Source organism: Salarias fasciatus, chromosome 15, assembly GCF_902148845.1.
Source record: "Salarias fasciatus chromosome 15, fSalaFa1.1, whole genome shotgun sequence".
Classification (NCBI taxonomy): domain Eukaryota; kingdom Metazoa; phylum Chordata; class Actinopteri; order Blenniiformes; family Blenniidae; genus Salarias; species Salarias fasciatus.
The window spans coordinates 5711819-5734560 of record NC_043759.1 but is presented as its reverse complement, the minus strand read 5'-3'; the positions used below and the strand labels follow the sequence as shown (position 1 = coordinate 5734560).

Below are 22742 nucleotides of genomic sequence, written 5' to 3'. Positions count from 1 at the left end.
TCACAACCATCACTGTGTCCAGTTACTTGCAAATGACTTAAAGTAAACATGAATAAACAGAGAAAAATTTGAAACTGTGATCAGAAGAGTACTTTCCTTATTGTCACCATTGTTGTTGACAAACACTTGAGGAAATGAGAAAATATCCTGAAACTTAAACTGATGACATGTTTAGAAAGTGCTTGAGGCTCCGTCTGTGAACCCTGCTGAACTCCACTGATATTCTCTGTATCTCCGATTGGTGCTGACAGGACTGCTGTCAGAGAAGAGACAGAGACCGTCCTTCCTACAGAGGACACAGACTCACTGAAGAGCCAGAGGACCGGAGTGTAAATCCAGCAGACAGAGGTTCAGTGAATGTGGTGTTGAAGGTGTGGAGGTGGATCCGAGAGTCAGAGGAGACTCTGAAGAAGGACAGAGAGCCAGCAGGACGGTCCACATACACTCCTACTCTATCGCAGGAAGAGAAGGAGGAGGACGAGATGAATGTTTTTCTGTCATTGTGCCTGACATAGTAACCTTGATAAGAGCAGATCAGACTCCAGGACTGATCATTCCGTCCAAACACACACTCCTTCATGCTTCCTCTCCGTGTGACTCCTTTGTAACTCACTAATATATGAACATATCCGCTCCACTCAATCTCCCAGTAACACCGACCACTCAGAGCATTTCTACACAGCAGCTGAGGCCAGTCATCAAATCTGTCTGGATGATCAGGATACGGCTGCTCTTCCTCCACACGTGTCACCTTCCTGTTGTTGCTGGACAGTTTGAGGTTTCTGTTCACTGAGTTTGTGTCCAGTTGAAGTTGAGAGAAATCTGATGGAGATAAAAAGAGAAAAGTCATCCTCTGACACATGTCATGGATTTCTTCTTTCTGCGCTTCCTGACATGTTGTTCATTCAGAGAAAGTTTAATGAGGAAACTTTTTGTCAGACCTCTCTTGTCAGTGTAATGTTTGAATGAATCAAAACTTTTGATTGAAAGACAGACAGACACTGTTTGGTCCTCATTAGTCAAACTTACACTTCCTCAGACCAGGTTTTAACCACTGCTCTCCACCATGGTCCACCCTGCAGGAAGAAAGACAGTCAGAAGGACTTTCTCTCCAACATGAGTCCTAACTGCTGTTCAACATGAAGCAGAGCTCCTCAGGAACAGGCTGAAAGAGCTCTGAGTCCACACTCTGGGACTGTTTCACTCAGGATACAAGTCAGCTTTGGATGGATAGATGAAGAAGATGAAGTGATGAATGAAGCCTCCTCTCATGATTCAGCTCACACTGACTCGTTTCAAAGTTTCAAACTTGGTTCAAAGTCTTTGTGGAGATGTTTGGAGCCTGAAAGTGTTTCTGCTGCTTTGGATCAGTGTGGCCCCTATGCGTAGAAAAAGAACAAAGGTAGTTACGTCGCCCGGTATGGTGCAGCCGGGGCTCCACCCTGGAGCCAGGCCTGGGGTTGGGGCTCGTAAGCGAGCACCTGGTGGCTGGGCCTTTGCCCAAGGAGCCTGGCCAGGGGCAACGTGGGCCTGACCTCCGGTGGGCTCACCACTCACCAAGGGGGGCCGGGTGCAATGTGGATTGGGTGGCAGCCGATGGCAGGGTGCCCAGCGACCCGATCCCCGGACACAGAGACTAGCCCTAGGGACATGGAATGTCACCTTGTTGGGGGGGAAGGAGCCCGAGCTTGTGAGGGAGGTTGAGAGGTACTGGCTTGATATAGTCGGGCTCACCTCCACACAGCCTGGGCTCTGGAACCCAACCTCTCGAGAAGGGCTGGACTCTCCACTTCTCTGGCGTTGCCCGTGGTGAGAGGCGGCAGGCTGGTGTGGGTCTGCTTATAGCCCCACAGCTCAGCCGCCATGTGTTGGAGTTCACCCCAGTGAACGAGAGGGTCGTATCCCTGCGCCTTCTTGTTGGGGACAGGTACCTCACTGTTATTTCGACTTACGGACCAAACAGCAGTGCAGAGTACCCAGCCTTCTTGGAGTCACTGGGAGGGGTACTGGACAGGGACTCCAAGAAGGGATTCTAAACTAAACTATCAATCAACCAATCAATCAGTTTATTTTTGTATAGCCCAGTATCACAACAACAGTTGCCTCAGAGGGCTTCAAGATGTTACATTGGTTGGTAAAAATAAAAACAGTGAATAAGCATAATATTAATATGTCAAATTCACAGTAACAAGACAAAACGAAGCAACCATCGCCTTAGACCCTCACATCCGGCAAGAAAAAACTCCAAAAACCCAGTGGGAAAAGAAGAAATCTTGGGGAGAACCACAGTATGGAGGGATCCCACTCCAAGGGACGGACAGCTTTGGCAACAGCTAGCATGAGACAATAAGAAGTAAAGCCTGGGACTATGTTGAGTACAGTCCGTTGGACGGTCCAGCACAAGAAGCACGGATCCCAGAAGTAGAACCGAAGCCAGTCCGCGGGCACAGCACCGACAGGAGTGTCCTCCCGGTCCGGACGGAGCTTGTTCGTAGGCCCTCGTAATAGTGGAGTCAGCAACTGAAACTGGAGAAGACTCCCCCTCGAAGGGGGGGACAGCAGGTGAAAAGCAATGAACGGATTAAAGGGAATAACATTCAGACATTAGAGGATAGGGCTCAGTGCACCGTACTTCCCACAGCATTCTAGCTCCTAGGGCAGCTTTGTGGATAGTTTAGTATTTAAACTAGTATTTAGTTAGTATAGTTTAGATAGTTTAGTTTAGTTTAATTTAGTTTGGTTTAATTTGGTTTAGTTCAGTTTAGTTTAGTTTAGTTTAGTTTAGTTTAGTTTAGTTTAGTTTAATTTAGTTTGGTTTAGTTTAGTTTAGTTTAGTTTAATTTAATTTAGTTTGGTTTAGTTTAGTTTAGTTTAGTTTAGTTTGGTTTAGTTTGGTTTAGTTTAGTTGAGTTTAGAATCCCTAGCTGACCTGATCATAGGCTGCATCGAAGAGAAACGTCTTGAGCCTAACCTTAAATGTGGAGACTGTGTCTGCCTCTTTGACACCACTTGGAAGCTGGTTCCATAAAAACGGTGCCTGATAGCTAAAGACTCTTCCACCTAATGTCCATTTAGAGACTCCAGGAGTCACCAGTAACCCTGCATTTTGAGAGCGAAGTGCTCTGATTGGTTGATAAGGTGTTAAATCATCTTGGAGATAGGTCAGAGCCATCCCATTTAGAATTTTGTAAGTCAGGAGAAGGATTTTAAATCTAACTCTAAACTTGACAGGAAGCCAGTGAAGAGATTTTAGAACGGGAGTAATGTGTTCACGTCTTCTAGTTCCGGTTAATAATCTGGCGGCCGCATTTTGAACCAACTGAAAGTTTTCTAATGCACTTTTTGGGCAGGCTGCAAGAAGGGAGTTGCAGTAGTCCAGTTTAGTAGAAACAAATGCATGGACGAGTTTTTCTGCATCGCTTCCAGGAAGAATGTTTCTTATTTTAGCTATGTTGCGCAAGTGGAAATATGCTGTTTTACAAGCCAGGTTGATGTGTGCTTTAAAGGAGATATCCTGATCAAATAAGACCCCGAGGTTCCTCACAGTAGAGGAGGAGGATACACTGATGTTATCTAAGGTGATAATCTGTTCAGATAGACACTCTCTCAGTTTATGGGGGCCTAGTATAATGACCTCTGTTTTGCCAGGATTAAGACGGAGATAGTTCGTAGTCATCCAGGTTTTAATTTCTCTGATACAGTCACTGAGTCTGTCTATTTGATTAGTTTGATCAGGTTTCATAGATAAATACAATTGTGTGTCATCTGCATAACAATGAAAATTGATATTGTGACTTCTAATTATGTTCCCTAAAGGAAGCATATATAACAGAAATAAAATTGGCCCGAGTATGAACCCTTGAGGAACCCCATAACTGACCTGGGAGCACGGTGAGGACTGTTGGTTAACGTGAACAAATTGGTACCTGTTAGATAAGTAGGATTTGAACCAGCAGAGGGCTTTTCCTCTGATGCCAACCTCACATTCTAACCTCTGCAGGAGAATATTGTGGTCAATTGTATCAAAAGCTGCACTGAGGTCTAAGAGAACCAGGATTGAGACTAGACCTGCGTCAGCCGCCAATAGCAAGTCATTAGTGACTTTAACTAAGGCAGTCTCAGTGCTGTGATAATCTCTATATCCTGACTGAAATTTCTCAAATAAACTATTGTCCTGTAGGTGGCGGCAAAGCTGTTTAACCACGACTTTTTCCAGGACTTTTGAAATAAAGGGCAGATTTGATATCGGTCTGTAGTTGGCTAGAATATCAGGATCAAGATTAGGTTTTTTCAGCAGTGGTTTGATTACTGCGAATTTAAATGACTGTGGCACATACCCAATTTCTAGAGACATATTTATTATAGTTATGATCGTATTTAAAATAACTGGAAGAATATCTTTGAAAAGCTTAGTTGGAATTGGATCGAGGAGACAGGTTGAGGTTTTAGAAGACATTACAATTGAAGTAATCTCAGCCCCATTTACTAATGAGAAACTATCTAGTATTTCAGGTATTTCAGGTGGAGGCAGTGGCTGGTTTCCCTGAGCTTGATCTGAGGAAAGCGCTTCATTGATTTTACCTCTGATGGTTATGATTTTATCATTAAAGAATTTAAGAAAGTCATGGCAGTTTAAAGATTCTGGGATTATCGGTTCCACTACAGTATGACTGTTTGTCAGTCTGGCTACAGTGTTGAACAGAAACCGAGGGTTATTTTTGTTTATTTCTATTAAACGAGAGTAATATAATGGCTTGGCTTTAAAAAGAGTTTGTTTATAGCTTAGCAAGCTACATTTCCAAGCCTTCAGAGATTGTTCTGATTTAGATTTGCGCCACAGTCTTTCTAATTGCCGAGTTTTTTGTTTGAGAACACGGGTTTCAGAATTAACCCAAGGAGCAACGCACCTGGGTTGATTGGTTTTCAGCTGCAACGGGGCCACTACGTCAAGGGCAGATTTTAGTGAGTGCATAGCACTGTCAACAAACTGATCACTATTATCACCACTGGTCAATAAGCTCATTTCTGTGAGTTCACAAGATAATGCAGCAAATGCAGGCTGGATCAATTCTTTGTACTGAGCCACAGATTTTTCAGATAATGTCCGTATCAGCTGAATTTTATCTTTTTGAGCAGAGTAGTCTTCAATCTAAACCTGCAAAGTAATTAAAAAATGGTCTGATAGTATGGGGTTCTGAGGGAGAACATTTAGGTCACTGACCTCTGTCCCATATGTTAAGACCAGATCCAGGGTGTGCTTGTGACTATGAGTGGATTCATCAACATTTTGAGTGAAACTGATACTATTTAATACTGCAATAAACACATTACTCAAACTGTCACCAGAATCATCCACATGGATGTTAAAGTCACCTATTATAAGGATCTTGTTATGAGTCAATACTATCTTGCTTAAAAACTCTGAGAACTGAGCTAAAAAGTCAGAGTAAGGACCAGGAGGTCGATACACAATAATTAATAGCACAGCTTTTTGATTCTTCCAATTTGGACAAGTAAGCGTTAGTTAGCTTTCAAAAGAGTTGAATTTCACATTAGTTTTGGGTTTAAGAAGAAGACTGGAGTGCGATATCACTGCCACACCTCCACGTCGACCTGTTGATCTAGCTGTTTGGAAATTAACATAGGTTGGAGGGGTACATTCATTAAGCCTCACATAGTCATCTTGCTGAAGCCAAGTTTCTGTTAGAGCAAGGAGATCAATGTTATTGTCACCGATAAGGTCATTAACTAACAGAGATGGAGAGTGGAGATTGCTCTAATGTTTAGTAGATCACATTTTATGTATTTCCTACTGGAAGAGTTATTCTGTCTCGTACAGGCTTTTTACCCATTTACTTTTTTCTAATGCTTTGAGCACTATGGACAGACAGTCTCTGTTTGCCTAGGTGACAGAGTCCAAAGCGCTTCACACTGCAATATCACATCAACCCTTTCACACCATACTCGGTGGTGGTAAGCTACGACTGTAGCCACAGCTGCCCTGGGGCAGACTGACAGAAGCGAGGCTGCCAATCTGCGCCATCGGCCCCTCCGACCACCACCAACCATTCACTCTCACAACTGTCATACTAGGCAAGATGGGTGAAGTGTCTTGCCACACAACGCCAGTTTTATGCCTGCGGGAGCGGGGGATCGAACCGCCAACCTTCCGGTTATAAGACGACCCACTCTACCAACTGAGCTACTGTTGCCCCACATGACTGCTCTGCGCCCGGGGCTCATAGCTGGATTGTCAATTTAGGGTACGAAGCCGATCATCCATATTGTGAGCTAAAAGGGCTGCACCATCCAAAGTTGGGTGGATGCCGTCCCTGCGGATGAGCCCAGGCTTTCCCCAGCAGGTGCACCAGTTGTTTAGAAAAATAACTCCATTTTCCTCACTCCATCTAGACAACCAGTGATTGAACTAAACTAAACTAAACTAAACTAAACTAAACTAAACTAAACTAAACTAAACTAAACTAAACTAAACTATCTAAAGTATACTAACTAATTACTAGTTTAAATACTAAACTATCCACAAAGCTGCCCTAGGAGCTAGAATGCTGTGGCAAGTACGGTGCACTGAGTCCTATCCTCTAATGTCTAAATGTTATTCCCTTTAGTCCGTTCATTGCTTTTCACCTGTTGTTGACCCCCCTCGAGGGGGAGTCTTCTCCAGTTTCAGTTGCTGACTCCACTATTACGAGGGCCTACGAACAAGCTCCGTCTGGACCGGGAGGACACTCCTGTCGGTGCTGTGCCCGCGGACTGGCTTCGGTTCTACTTCTGGGATCCGCGCTTCTTGTGCTGGACCGTCCAACGGACTGTACTCAACATAGTCCTAAGGTTTACTTCTTGTTGTCTCATGCTAGCTGTTGCAGTCCGTCCCTGGGAGTGGGATCCCTCCATACTGTGGTTCTCCCCAAGATTTCTTCTTTTCCCACTGGGTTTTTGGAGTTTTTTTCTTGCCGGATGTGAGGGTCTAAGGCGGTGGTTGCTTCGTTTTGTCTCGTTACTGTGAATTTGACATATTAACATTATGCTTATTCACTGTTTTTATTTTTGCCAACCAATGTAACATCTTGAAGCCCTCTGAGGCAACTGTTGTTGTGATACTGGGCTATACAAAAATAAATTGATTGATTGATTGACAGTGCTCCAACTGGGGACTCCATTGTTCTACTGGGGGACTTCAACGCCAACGTGGGCAGTGACAGTGAGACCTGGAGGGGGGGTGACTGGATCACACGGCCTCCCTGACCTGAGCCCGAGTTCGAGCACAGGGGTGTCCATAAGTGTATTTGGCACCAGGACACCCGACGTCGGAGGTCGATGATCGACTTTGTTGTCGTGTCATCTGATCTCCGGCTGCGTGTCTTAGACACTCGGGTGAAGAGTGTCATTGATGATTGTTCATCTTAAAGCCTATGTGTTTATATATGATTTGTATGTAGATACAAGAAACTTGTCTGTCCTATCTCCTTCTCTTTCTGTCCCCTCACCCCAACCGGAATAGCAGAAAGCCGCCACCTCTGAGCCTGGTTCTGCAAAGGTTTCTTCCTGTTAAAAGGGAGTTTTTCCTTTCCACAGTTGCTTATGCTTGCTCACGTGGATCTGTTGGGTTTTCTCTGTAAAAGTTGTCTATAAACAACCATGTTGTAATTGGCACTTCATAAATAAAGCTGAATTGAATTACTTCATAAATAAAGCTGAATTGAATTGAATTGAATTGAATTGAATTGAATTGAATTGAATTGAATTGAATTGAATTGAAGAGAAGACCGATCACCACCTGGTGGTGAATTGGATTCACTGGTGGAGGAGGAAACCGGACAGACTTGGCAGACCCAAACGCGTTGTGAGGGTCTGCTGGGAACGTCTGGTGGAACTCTCTGTCAGCATGATTTTCAACTCCCACCTCCGGGGGAGCGTCGCTCATGTGCCGAGGGAGGCTGAGGACATTGAGTCCGAGTGGACCATGTTCTCCACCTCCATTGTCAAAGCAGCTGCCTGGAACAGTAGTTGTAAAGTCTCCGGTGCCTGTCGTGGCGGCAACCCCCGAACCCGGTGGTGGACACCGGAAGTAAGGGCTGCTGTCAAGCTGAAGAAGGAGTCCTATCGAGTCTTACTGGATCATGGGACTCCAGAAGCAGCTGACAGGTGCCAACAGGCCCGAGTGGTTGTCGAGGCAAAAACTCGGGTCTGGGAGGACTATCGGTCGGCCTCGAAGAAATTCTGGCAAACCGTCCGGCGCCTCAGGAGGGGAAAGCAGGTCTCTGCCAACACTGTTTACAGTGGAGGTGGTGAGCTGCTGACCTCAACTGGGGATATTGTTGGATGGTGGAAGGAATACTGCGAGGACCTCCTCAATCCCGTCGCCATGTCTTCTGTAGAGGAAGCAGAGGCCGAGGTCTCAGAGGCGGACTCGTCCATCACCCAAGCTGAAGTCACCGAGGTGGTTGGTAAGCTCCTCGGTGGCAAGGCACCAGGGGTGGATGAGATTCGCCCTGAGTACCTTCACCTCTGGACTGCTTCCGTCGAGGTCGTCTCCACAGCGACTACCATCTGTGAGTGGGGTCACTATGAACTGAATGCGGAGGGGGACGGGCCAAACTACACACACATCTCTGTCAACCATCAGATTTTGCTGTCCAGGTTGACTTAATTTAACATCTCCAGTCAGGCTCTTGAGTGGTTCACATCATATCTCTCTCACAGGAAACAGTATGTGGTAGTAGATGGGGTAAAATCTCCATGTCTAGACTGTGATGTAGGTGTCCCTCAGGGGTCAGTCCTTGGGCCAGTACTATTCTCCCTCTTCATTAATAATTTACCTGATGTCTGTCCAAATATATGTTCACAGATGTATGCGGATGATGCCATTATCTATACTGAAGCCAAAAGCTTTCACCAGGCTGCCAAAGAACTTACAGCCGCTTTATCAGCTGTACATGACTGGCTCAAGGACTCATGCTGATTGTTGAACACCACAAAAGCTGTCTGTATGTACTTCTCCAAACGCCCCACTGAAGGAAACAAACCAAGTGTCTTACTAAATGGAGTAGAATGATGTGGTTTCAGAGTTTACATATCTCGGAGTAACTTTAGATCCAACACTGTCCTTCAGGAACCATGTAGAGAAAGTTTCCCAAGTAATCAAATTTAACAATCGAAGTTTTAGCCAAATTTGAAATAATTTAAATATAAATGTTGCTAAAACCTATTTTTATTCAATGATTATTTCTCACATAGATTATTGTTTGACTTCTTGGTCCCTAGCTTGTCCAACAACAACAGCTTAAAACAATTGAAAACCTCTACAAAAGAAGTTTAAAAATGCTTGATAAAAAGCCCATTTCCCACCACCACTGTCATGTTCTGAAAAAGCACAAATTATTAGACTTCAATAACATGGTTAATCTTAAAAGAGTCTGTCTGATCTATAAGGTCTTACACTCCCTTGCCCCACCGCTGCTAAAGGAGTTTGTTAAACATAAAGACAACTTAGACAGGACTACACGAGCCATAACCAGAGGAGACCTGTTTATCCCTGACAGACGGACAACCTTTGGTCAGAATGTTTTTTCTGTCCAAGGTGGACGTCTGTGGAATAGTCTACCACAAACACTGAGAGAATGTCCCACATTCAGCTCATTTAAGGCTCAGGTCAAACACTGGTTATGGGCAAACCAAGTCTGTACTCATTTATAGAAGTGATGTGTTTTAAATTACTTCCTAGTGACAACATTTTTATGAATGCGTGAGTGTGAATGGGGCGTGTTTGCCTACTACAAAATATGATTGTGTCAAGTTTGCATGTGCAATTGATAGTTAATGTGCAATTGATGGGCGATGTGCAATTGATGGGTTGTGTGCAATTGATGAGCAATGTGCAACTGATGGGTTGTGTGCAATTGACGGGTAAAGTTCAATTGATGGGTTATGTGCAATTAATGGGCAATGTGCAAAATGCGCAGTGTTCGTGGGTAGGCAATAGGTCTCGTGCTGTGCAATACAGAAAAGTGTACAATTGTGAACTGTGTGTAATTACGTGAAGTGTGCAAATGTGAAGAATGTGCAATTTTCATATAATTTTGTTATTGTCCTTGTCCTTGTATTGCCCTTGTGTGACCCCGCCCTTTGGGACAACAGATGGAAATTAGCCCTCGGCTATAATCTGGCATGTTTACATTCATGTACATACAGTGTCCCAATCAAATAAATAAATAAATAAATAAATAAAATACATGGACTGACAAACTGATAGTCTCACACCTGAACCCGCGACGTGTCCATACCCCCCGACGCACAGTCCGTTATTTTCGCCCATGTCAGGCACCTGTAAAGGGCTGCTGGGGCAGACATGAAATTTTCCCTTGTGGGACTAATAAAGGCATAATGCATTCATTCATTTAAGTCTCTGGATGTGCAGGGACTGTCTTGGTTGACATGTCTCTGCAACATCGTGTGGTAGTCAGGGACAGTGCCTCTGGATTGGCAGACCAGGACTGGTGGTCCTCCTGTTTAAAAGGGTGACCGGAGGGTGTGGTCCAACTATAGGGGGATCACACTCCTCACCTCCGATGCACACTGGATGCGGTCCGGCTGCTTTCTGGCTGCGGTCCGTCTCCGGTCCGGTATACCGCAGCACTGTGATTCACACTGCCTGCGGTGTCTCTGCACTCCGCTGGAGAAGGTTGCCAGATCTGTCGTTAACCCCCGTAAACAATATGAAACCCGTTTTACTCAATAGAAAGCAGCCCAAACCGCCATTTCTGTTGAAAATCCACGTTAAAACCTTATTTGTATGATATAAAGCACGTCATAAACACATAATCATTTCATAAACCCGTCCGACGTGTTCAAAAAAGACGCTTCATTTGGCAGAAACCCGCCCAATTTGGCAACACAGAGCCGCTCCGGTGAGAGAGCTGTTTTGTGCCATTTTGGTGTCATTTGACTTTCCTGCAGTGACGACGAACAAAACCGTTCATTCTTCTAATGCGTATAATGACTACATGACATTGTTTGTTCTGTATTCTACCAGAAGAAGCAAAAAAAAATAGAATATTAATGCAAAAACACGACACAGATTTTATTTTGAATCACTTATTTTGGAAAACGTATTGCGTTTCCTTCCGGCGCCCGACTTGCTTCTGTCTGAATTGACGCGGTAGGGCTGCGGCATGCGGAAAAATGGGATCCTTACGGAAAGAGACCGGAGCTCCGCAAGGGCTCCGCAAGGGCTCCGCAGCTGGACCAGAGCCGGACCGCAGTCGGACCGCAGCCGTTCTGCAGCCGGGCCGCATCCAGTGTGCATCGGGTGTCAGCCTCCCCGGGAAAGTGTATTCCAGGGTACTGGAGAGGAGGATTCGACTGATAGTCGAACCTCGGTTTCAGGAGGAACAATGCGGTTTTCATCCCGGTCGTGGAACACTGGACCACCTTCATACCCTCCATAGGGTGTTCGAGGGCTCGTGGGAATATGTGCAACTAGTCTACATGTGTTTTGTGGATTTGGAGAAGGCATTCGACCGTGTCCCTCATGGTGTCTTGGGGGGGGGGGTGCTCTGGGAATACGGAGTCCGGGGCCCCTTGTTAAGGGCCGTCCGGTCTCTGTATGACCGGAGTAGGAGTCTGGTCCGCATTGCCGGCAGTAAGTCGGACCTGTTCCCGGTGCATGTTGGACTCCAGCAAGGCTGCCCTTTGTCACCAGTTCTATTAATAATCTTTATTGACAGAATTTCTAGGTGCAGCCAGGGGCTGGAGGGAGTCCGGTTCAGGGACCACAGGACTTCATCTCTGCTTTTTGCAGATGATGTTGTCCTGTTGGCTTCATCGAACCCGGACCTACAGCATGCACTGGGGCAGTTCGCAGCCGAGTGTGAAGCGACAGGGATGAGGATCAGCACCTCCAAATCCGAGGCCATGGTCCTCGACCGGAAGAAGGTGGCTTTCCCTCTCCAGGTCAGTGGAGAGACCCTGGCACAAGTGGAGGAGTTTAAGTATCTTGGGGTCTTGTTCACGAGTGGGGGACGGATGGAGTGCGTGAGATTGACAGGTGGATCGGTGCAGCGTCTGCAGCGATGTGGTCATTGTATCGAGTCGTCGTGGTGAAGAGGGAGCTGAGCCGAAAAGAGAAGCTCTCGATTTCCCGGTGAATCTACATTCTCACCCTCATCTATGGTCATGAGCTTTGGGTCATGACCAAAAGGACAAGATCCCGGACACAAGCGACTGAAATGAGTTTCCTTTGTAGGGTGGCTGGGCGCTCCCTTAGAGATAGGGTGAGGAGCTCAGTCACCAGGGAGGAGCTCGGAGTAGAGCCACTACTCCTCCACATCGAGAGGAACCAGCTGAGGTGGCTCGGGCATCTGTTTAGGATGCCTCCTGGACGCCTCCCTGGGGAGGTGTTCTGGGCATGTCCCAGCGGGAGGAGACCCTGGGGAAGACCCAGGACACGCTGGAGAGACTATGTCTCTCAGCTGGCCTGGGAACGCCTTGGGATCCTCCCAGAAAAGCTGGAGGAAGTGTCTGGGGACAGGGAAGTCTGGGCATCCCTGCTGAGACTGCTGTTCCCACGACCCGGCCCCGGATAAGCGGTAGAAAATGGATGGATGGATGGATGGATGGATGGATGGATGGATGGATGGATGGATCAGTGTGATGAAGATGGAAACCTATTGACAAGTTTCTGTGCCTCTCCTCCTAAAGACAGCTTCAAAAGGAGCTTTCAAAGGATCCTTAACATTTCTTGAGTTTTCACTGAAAGACTCAGTTTGACAGAGAAGAAGAGAGGTTTTGTTTCTCTTCATCAATGAGCTCCAACACACACTCGCAGAAAAGTCTCAAGTCAACCAATACACAGAAAAACCTGAAGAGAACATTTGAATGGAAAGTAGATGAATTGTCATCAGGATTTCAAGATTGAAGAGAAAAGCAGCAGTTTAATCAAATTATTCAAAGTTCAGGTACAGATGTCTTCACCACATCACAGACACTTCAGACTCTGATTTCTCTGCTCATGATTCAGGTTTTCTTGGTACTTGTGTCACAAAAATCACTGTATACAATACGCAGAGACATTTTGAAGATAATCTTAGTCTCCACGATAAGTTCCTGTTGTGTGTCCATACCTGAGAGTCTCCAGACTGCACCGTGGATCCTCTACTGCAGCAAACAGCTTCTTAATTCCTGAGTCTCCTGGATGGTTGTAGCTCAGGTCCAGCTCTCTCAGACGGGAGGACTTGGAGCTCACAGCTGAGACCAGAGAAGCACAGCCTTCCTCTGAGACCAGACACCCTGACAGACTGGAGGCACAAACATGGCATCAAGTCAACAAGGAGGAAGAAAGATCCTCCACATGATCAATCAGCAGCTGGATCCTGACCTGAGAGCTTCCAGTTTACAGTGAGGACTCTTCAGTCCAGAAGACAGTAGCTTCACTCCTGAATCCTGCAGGTCGTTGTTACTCAGGTCCAGATGTGTCAGATTGGAGGACTGAGAGCTGAGAACTGAGGACAGAGCTCCACAGCTTCTCTCTGACAGACCACAGCTGCTCAACCTGAAGAAGAACCAACGATGAAAACCAGATCAATGTTTCTCATGGACTCAGTTCTACATATTTGTTAATAAACCACGTACAGAGCTTTGTTGGAGACTTTGACCACTGGCAGCAGCTTCAGAAGAGCCTCCTCTGAAGCAGAGTATTTCTTAAGGTCAAACTCCCTCAGATCTTCTTCTGATGACAGTAAGATGAAGACCAGAGCTGACCACTGAGCAGGAGACAGTTCATCTGTGGAGAGACGTCCCGATCTCAGGGACTGTTGGATCTCCTCCACCAGAGAACCATCTTTCAGTTCATTCAGACAGTGGAAGAGATTGATGCTTCTCTCTGCAGACTGACTCTCACTCAGCTTCTTCTTGATGTACTGGACTGTTTTCTGATTGCTCTGTGACTGATGTCGTGTCTGTGCCAGCAGACCTTGAAGGACACTCTGATTGGCTGGCAGTGAAAGACCCAGGAGGAACCGGAGGAACAAGTCCAGGTGTCCATTTGGACTCTTCAAGGCCTCGTCCACTGCTCTCTGATGGAGATGGTGGAGATTAAGTTTCTTCTTCAACACTTTTGACCTTCTGGATTTTTGCTGTTTTTCATCCAGCAGGTTGATTCCAGACTTAATGAAGGTCTGGTGGACATGAAGAGCAGCCAGAAACTCCTGAAGGCTCAGATGGATGAAGCAGAACACCTTGTCCTGGTACAGGCCACTCTCCTCTCTAAAGATCTGTGTCAACATTCCTGAGTACACTGAGGCTGCTCTGAGATCGATGCCACACTCTGTCAGGTCGGGTTCATAGAAGATCAAATTTCCTTTCTGCAGCTCCTCAAAAGCCAGTTTTCCCAGAGACTCCATCATCTCCCTGCTCTCTGGACTCCAGTGTGGATCTGTGGCAGCTCCTCCATCAAACTTGACCTTCTTGACTTTGGCCTGGACCACCAGGTGGTGGATGTACATCTGAGTCAGGGTCTTGGGCAGCTCTCCTCCCTCTCTGCTCTTCAACACCTTCTCCAGAACTGCAGCAGTGATCCAGCAGAAGACCGGGATGTGGCACATGATGTGGAGGCTTCGGGAGGTCTTGATGTGGGAGATGATCCTGCTGGCCTGCTCCTCCTCTCTGAACCTCCTCCTGAAGTACTCCTCCTTCTGGGGGTCAGTGAACCCTCGGACCTCTGTCACCCTGTCCACACAGTCAGCATGGATCTGATTGGCTGCTGCAGGTCGTGTGGTGATCCAGAGGAGAGCAGAGGGAAGTAGTTTCCCCCTGATGAGGTTTGTCAGCAGAACATCCACTGAGGAGGGCTCTGTAACATCAGTCAGGAACTCAGCGTGCTGGAAGTCCAGAGGGAGTCGACACTCATCCAGACCGTCCAAGATGAAGACCACCTGGAAGTCTTCAAAGCTGCAGATTCCTGCTTCTTTGGTTTCAGTGAAGAAGTGATGAACAAGTCCCACCAAGCTGAACTTCTTCTCTTTCAGCACATTCAGCTCTCTGAAGGTGAATGGAAATGTGAAGTGGATGTCCTGGTTGTCTTTGTCTTCAGCCCAGTCCAGAGCGAACTTCTGTGTCAGGATTGTTTTCCCAATGCCAGCCACTCCCTTTGTCAGCACTGTTCTGATTGGTTGAGATCTTCCAGGTGAGGCTTTGAAGATGTCTCCTGGTCTGATGCTTGTTTCTGCTCTGTCTGCTGTCCTGGATGCTGTTTCAATCTGTCTGACCTCATGTTTCTCATTGACCTCTGCAGTCCTTCCCTCTGTGACGTGGAGCTCTGTGTAGATCTGGTTCAGGAAGGCGGACTCTCCCGCTTGAGGCACTCCTTCAAAGACACACTGGAACCTCTTCTTCAGGCCACATTTCAGCTTCTTTTTGCAGATTGTAGCAGATGTTCCTGAAAACAAAAAGTTGAATGAATTGAGACTGTGTTACATTAAATGTGTAGATGAAAGTGTATTGGTGGAGATGTTTCTCCTCCATCAGATAAATCTTGCTCTTCAGTGAAGACCAAATAACCTGATGATCTGATGTAGATGTTTGAAGCGGACTAACAAATTCAGGTGTCCATTAGGACTCTTTAATCTCAAAGGAACCACAGAACCTTGGCTCCATCAAGATATTGCAGACTCTCTCACTGAGTTGGAGGGTTTCTCTCCCACCTGAGCAGACAGAACACAGCTGTCCTGGGAATGCCAAGGGGGCAGAATTTGTCTGTTTGTAAATAACAGCTGGTGCAGGAATTGCATTGCAAGAGACTGTCGTCAATGTAGAACTTGTACGCCAGCCCCTGAGACCTTTTTATCTCAGGAGAGACAATAACATTTCCATCGAGGGCGATCAGATTGTTGATGCTGACAAGGACTGCACCGTGAGCACTAAGCAGAAAGGAGGGGGGTTTGCCATCCTTGTGAACAACCGGTGGTGCAATCCTGCTCATACCACTATCAAAAAGCGTGTCTGTTGCCCAGACTTTGAACTTTTGGCCTTCGGACCTTGTCTATTTCACCACCCACCTTGAAACTTCACACGTTTTAATGGTGACTACTTACATCCCCCCTTTCTACCTTTGTCATGTCCCTCTGGTGAAACAAACAATCTGGAACCACAAGGAGAGCGAGGAGATGGGATGGTAACAGGAAGCTTATAAGACACTCCAGGGATGTTTTGAGACCATGGACTGGCAGGCACTCTGTGACCCGAATGGACAGGACATAGATGAGCTCACAGTGTGCATTACCGACTACATAAACTTCTGTGTGGGGAGTGAACTCCATTATCTCAACTGAGAGGACCCACAGAAGAACCCACAAGACAGCTCAAACAGATGAGGAGCGGTGGACAGCAGACGGATAGTCTGTAAGCTGCCTCGGGCTGTCAAGCAGGCTGGACTTTGGTAACTGCCTGGAGGGAGGCCGAGGAGGCTCCCCAGGCAGCATGGTTTTTATTTTTTTATTTTTGGTTGAAATAATAAGACATGGAAACTCTAACCAGGCTGGCATCTTACCTGCGGCCGAACCCACAGACAGGCAGCAGCCTGTTACACCAAACAACAAGTCATGAGTAACAAAGGACATCAAAGTCATCTTGAATGAGAAGAATAGAGCATTCAGAGATGCAAACAGGGAGGGGGTGAAGACAATACAGAGACAATCCAGTCTCACATCTGGGGATTGAGTTGCTGGGCATTCAATCCACATTGCACTCAGCTCCTACGGTTCCCTCAGCAGGTGCAGGCAGGTGCCACCAGAGGTCAGGCCCCACATTGTCCCAGGTGCTCACATACTGTGCCCCTTCTGCAACATCATGGTCCTTTTCATAATTCTTTTCATAAGGGCCTTCGAAACTGTCTTTAGCCTGGACTGGAGCACAGCTGTAGAAGCCATAGATTCAGCCACTGTGCGCCGGTATATCCTTCCGTGGAGCACTATGCTTGTGCAGATCTGTGTGTATCAAAACGTTATTTTAATGGATTAAAAAGAAAACTCATCTTTTAAAATGTTTCATAACCATTCGGATTTACTTCACGTGCTAATACGCCATCCCCTGGACCACTGGAAGGAGTATTTTGCTCACTTTCATCAGTCCGGCTCTGTTTCCTCTTCAACTCCAGCAGCTGCGTTAAGCTAACTACGATGCTAACAGCTGGAATCCAGCCAGTGGACGCACAGACACAAAAAAGCTTTGTAAATGATAGGGATAGGGCGTGGGTCCAAAATCTTCGGAGTATTCCTTTAAGCTGGCAGCTCAGAGGGCAAATGTATCCCATAAATAAACTTGGACCTGACTTTGTTGTCATTGTGGCTGACACAGTGGCTTGGCTCTCACTTGGCTCTTTGATAATGGAAAAGCAACTGGTTCTAAGGAGGTGCCATATTTGATTCAACTAAGCAAATGTATTCACACTAAACTGGCATTTGGGTCTTCTCGATGGAAAAGCTGTAAGTGTTGATTTTTGAAGTTTTCCTTTAATTATTTTTTTTCTCTGACCAGTTTCAGACTCTTCTCTAAGTTCTCTTCATGTTGTCTTTTTGTGCTTCTGTCTGTTTGTTTCACAATTTTTTTGTCTGACCCGGAAATGAAATCTGATCTTTGGTTCAGACTCTGTTTCTGCTCTCCGCTCTCCAGTCACTCTTCTACCTGAAAACATTTCTCTGTTTCATCTCCATCCTGTGAAATGAGATCAAATCCTCTTACTGCTCCACAGACGCTCAGCCAGCTCCTCCTGCTTCATCCTCCTCAGGAAGTCCAGTGTGATCCTCACTAATGACTCTCTGCTGCTCCTCTGCTCTTCATCCTCATCCTCTCTCTCACTCTCTGAGCATGCTGGGTAATCTGGACTCAGGAGCTTCTTCATCTTCTTCAGCTCCTCCTTCATGAAAGTCACCATGTTGTCCTCCAGCAGCTGGAACAGAGAAACATCTGGAGTTAGACAGATGGAGATGTGAGTGTAAATCCAGGATGGACAACATGTGAAGCAGAGTCAGACTTCATGTGGATCTCCAGCAGAAACAGCTTCAGCATCAGTGAAGGCTGGAAGCTGGATGAAGGTTGGACTGTTTCACTCTGGACCTGAATGGATCTAAGAAGCTGAGAGTCTGCTTCATGTTTCAGCTGGAAGTCACAACAACTTCTTCTGTCTCTCTGATGTGACAGTAAAGTGTTGAATGGAGACTTGTTCTCACCATAAAGATGGAGTCCAGATGTGTTTGATGCTGAGGGGCGGAGCCTCCACGGAGACCCTGGGAGCTCTGCTGGCTGACGCTGCAGAAACATGTTGACTTTGTTCAAGCTGCTGTTCTGATGATGAATCCTGACACAAACACTGATTCTCACCCCTCATCAGCACTTCCTGCTCCATCTTTAAATAAAAGGGGTTCACTGATAGACTGGTTACTCCTCAGGGATGGAAACTCAGAGTCAGAGCTGAAAACAAACACAACATCAGGAACAGACTGAGTGGAAAAATGGGAGGAAGATTGGAGGATGAAGAGAAGAATTGAGAGTTAGACTTTGGTGATTCTCTGACATAAAACTATTGAACAATTAGAAACTTGAGCAGTATTTTTGATCCATGATAGTCATTTTCTTATAAAGGACATGAAATAGAGAAGACGAATGACATAAAACTTACTGTCTTCTGAAATCAATGATGTCTTCCTTGGACCACTCACTCTCCAGGGACACACAGCTGGGTTCAACTTCAGATTGTGAACTGAAACAAAGACACAAAAGCGTCTCTCTCTCTCTCTCTCTCTCTCTCTCTCTCTCTCTCTCTCTCTCTCTCTCTCTCTCTCTCTCTCTCTCTCTGAGTAAAATGATGTGAAGAAGAGTGGAGGACAGTTAAAGATGGAGGTCTCACCTCTGAGCTTTGGTCTGGTTCTCATGTTCTCCACACAGAGTCCTGTTAGAGGGAGGGACTCCCTCCTCTCTGTCCTCACACTGATCCATGGCAGAACACACACCTACACACACACACACACACACACACACACACACACACACACACACACACACACACACACACACACACACACACACACACACACACACACACACACACAAATATTACATTGAAGTCAATGTTCTCTCTCTGAAATCAACCACTGTGATCAGTTTGAAAAAACTTGTGACACTCAGGAACGTGAGCGAAGAGGCTTCACTTTCTTCACTCTGCTCCATTTGTCAGAAAAGCACTTTCCTATCTGGCACCTTCGTCTGGGGAAAAGATTCATGTGTTGTGTGGTCAAACTTCTGCCTTCCTGCAGCTCACTCATCAAACTGGATGCCACCTCTGCCACCTTTTCTTCATCTCAATATGAAATCTTCCTCCTCCTCAGTCTCAAACACGTGTCTCTGTCTCCTCCTCTTTCATCAACTCACTATTCTCACTGTCACTCGCCATTACTGTATCATCAAAATGTCGCTGTTTAGCAAGTGTCTGTGAGGGGGCGTGGCCTCTGAGTGAGGGGGCGTGGCCTCTGAGTTCACACAACTTCTTCTCTGAACATGAGATGTCCTGAATAAAACAGATATTTTTCTGCTGCTGACTGACATCAGGAAGCAAACTTTGGGGTTTTCAGATGAGGAGGGGCCTTCAGTCCACATCGAACGAGGAACTGCTTAAACAATCCAGAATAAAATGGTCCAATCAGGACAGACCGGACTGAACCAGAACCTCAAGGGGTGTTTGAAACACTCAAACAACATTCACCAAACCTCAATATAAAAAGATATAAGTGTGTAGAAAATCACAGCAACAGTTCAGAGTGCCAAGACATGAATTTCAGTTTGTTCCAAAATGACCTATTCACCTCAGAAACTTTCCAAGATTGGACTGATTTTATCGTTTCAGGTCCTAATTCCTAACTCACAGGTCCAGTAGATATGAGCTTGTCACTCCAGTGTTGGCCTCTCTGCACTGGCTGCCTGTTCAGGAGAGAGCAGGCTTTATCGTTCTGCTGCTAACGCACAAAACAGGAAGTGGAAACGCTCCATGGTAGCTGACAGATTGGATGAAGCTGTGTGACTCCACTCCTGCTCTGTGCTCCCAGGGTCTGGGCTTCTGAAGGTCCTAAAGGTCAGAGGAGGATGGTTGGGCAGTGAGCTTTTTCCTTCATTGTGCCGACTCTCTGGAACAGACTACCAGCTGAAATCAGCCAGGAATCTTGTTTAAAGCAGAGCTGAAGACCCACTTGTTCACGCTCACCTACGAGTCTGAAATTGTTTGTTATACTGATTAATGTTTTTACAATTTTTGTGTTTTTTGATGTTTTTAGTGCCAGTTTTCATCCTTAAAGAGCTTTGAATATAGATTTATTATTATTTTCACCTGAAAATAGTTCAATGAAATAAATATACAACCAAATATCTGAAGAGTGTCAGTGTCTGCAGACAGTGGACTGCACCATCTGCTGGAAGACATGTGAAATATTCGTAAATATAACGTATTCCTGGAACTGCCAAACCGGAACAGAAACAGGAAGTGTGTGAGGTTTGTTGAACTGGGGTTTCTGATCAAGAATTCCCATTGTGAAACATTTTGCAGAGGCCACTGCACTCAGGAAGTGACAAGATACACTCTGAAGCAGTGACAGATGTTTTATGACAGTGAAGTGGTACAACACATGGAACTGAGCGCTTCAATGCCACTTAGGCCAGAGGGACAGATCTGATGCCAATTCAATTCAGCATCAATTACAATACTGTCATTTCCAGACGCTTTTACTGAAAAACCCAACAGTTCCACATGAGCAAGCTAAAGGACTGTGGAAAGGAATAAAACAAAACTCAGATTCTCACCTGAACTCTCTTCACATCTTCTTACAGACATTTCTCCGTGTGTGAGGAAACCTGAGGAGAGAAGCTGCTGCTCGGTGTCCCTCTCAGTCCTTCTCTCAGATCTGACAGTGTCAGAGTGTGTTTTCACTTCTGACACACACAAAGGAAGACGTGATGGGGAAATGGCTGTTGTCAGAAACCACGCCTCCTCCATGATCCTCATTTGGAGAAGTGGTTGAGACAGAAAAATTTGAATATCTCAGCAGAAACATTCCAGTGGGGAGTCTGGATGAAACATGCGCTGCTCTCAGAGCGACATGAAAGTCACTTTTTTACACAACAGAAAATATGCCTAATTTTAAAATAATCAATGATATAAATGGGACAAAGAAACATGTTTAAAATAAACTTACTTTACTCCAAATATTCAAATTTGATTTTAAAAAGACAAGGAAAGGTTATTTTTAAACAGCAAAAACATTTTTGTTATTTGTGGATGTTGCAAACACACCAGTCAGGAGAACACAGCCTCAGTGTTTGAGAGTCCAACAAACTTGAGTCCTGAGTGACTGGAAACACTTCAAGTCCATTAGTTATGAAACCCGGAGCTCCAACAAGACTTCATACAATTCACTCTTTTAAAAACTAGAAACCATTCATTTTTTTCCCCTGCTCTCACCTGCTACCCGACAACATCCAGTTTATTTTGACATTTGAATTCATGCATTGACGCTTCACAAGCAGCAACAACAGAAGCTACAGGAAGTTGGTCCCCAGTCAACAGGGGCACCAGTTAATCTGTAGCACCAGTGCTCTGTTTCTCATATACCTGACATGATGCGCCAAAAGAACATAGAACCAAGAACATGAGTTAGAGGAGCCAAATGAATTGATAACTAGCTTGAAACGAGTTTCTGGAATAATAATAATGATATAAAAAAAACCCTGATATTTGCTTTGACAGTTAAGCAAAACATTAGTGAAGCTCATGACATGTTCACAAAAAAAGTTTGATGTTGATGGAAATTGTATTTAGTGAAATAACGTCAGTGAAATATTAAAAGCTTCTTTGAATATAGTGATTGGATATTCATTTAATTTTAATAATTTATGAAATTAACCAAAACTTATTTAATTGAATTAAACAAATACCAATATTCCAGCAATCTAAATTATACATGAACGCTGGCGACAGGGAGCAAAACACGGTAACTTGTATTTTCCACTCAGACTCAGCTTCACATCACAAACACCAGTGTCATGCATTAAAGGCAAGTCAAATACTGCAATTGAAGTCACTGAAAACCACCCCAGGGTCCACACCATAAGGGCAGTAGCGGCCCCCACCCCCAGGAGTGAGCAGGAGCTGTAAAGAACATCACTCCTGCTCAGCAGCCTTCTCTGTCTGTCGCTCTGCAGCCACCACCTGCCGGCAGTCTCTGACAGCCTTCTGTCTGTCGCTCCCTCTGGGCACAGCTCTGTCCTTTATCTCAGATTGCGCTCTCTCATTTAGCGTCCAAACCGGTCACAGATGTTTCAGAACACATCTCAGCAGCAGTTCAATGGTTTGTGCAAATACATACGGAGCCACAGGGTGGCAGCATTGGCTTATTTTCTGTTCATATCACCACAGCTTTTCCTCATTAATTGTACGGCAGTTTTTCAAAAGTTATCTTTTATTTTTTTTCATGTACATAGATTCAATGATGATTAATGTGCCGGGCTCCTCTTCTGCCTCCATGATCATCCAGGATAACCAAGATATATCAACAGACCCCTGGACTGCTCCTGCACAGCTGATTGTAATGAGGCTGGCCATCAGGCTCATTACAAACCTCCAGGATCTGAGTTTGAGACTCCTGACCTTTCTTCCCATCGTCACACACATTCAAAACACACAAACACAA

At 45.6% G+C, this 22742-nt stretch overlaps 1 protein-coding gene across 1 annotated transcript; it reads right to left on the bottom strand.

Annotated features, from left to right (window-relative positions):
* Positions 1–198: 198 nt before the first annotated feature.
* On the bottom strand, positions 199–20952 carry LOC115402271 (NLR family CARD domain-containing protein 3-like). Its single transcript, XM_030110786.1, has 11 exons — positions 20857–20952; positions 18917–19019; positions 18689–18769; positions 18411–18480; positions 18240–18266; positions 17752–17959; positions 13648–15451; positions 13394–13567; positions 13140–13313; positions 1030–1076; positions 199–822 (listed from the first exon to the last, which is right to left on the bottom strand). Exons 1-11 carry the CDS (start codon positions 20885–20887, stop codon positions 287–289), a joined length of 3255 nt encoding a protein of 1084 aa, XP_029966646.1. The 5' UTR covers positions 20888–20952; the 3' UTR covers positions 199–286.
* Between the last annotated feature and the right edge of the window lie 1790 nt (positions 20953–22742).

Coding starts and splice junctions, on each gene's coding strand:
- LOC115402271 (XM_030110786.1), bottom strand. CDS start 20,887: ATGTCTGTAAGAAGATGTGAAGAGAGTTCAG. Junction 17,960..18,239: donor ATCTGGACTCCATCTTTATG/GTGAGAACAAGT, acceptor TCTCTGTTCCAG/CTGCTGGAGGACAACATGGT. Junction 13,314..13,393: donor TGTAAACTGGAAGCTCTCAG/GTCAGGATCCAG, acceptor TTGTGCCTCCAG/TCTGTCAGGGTGTCTGGTCT.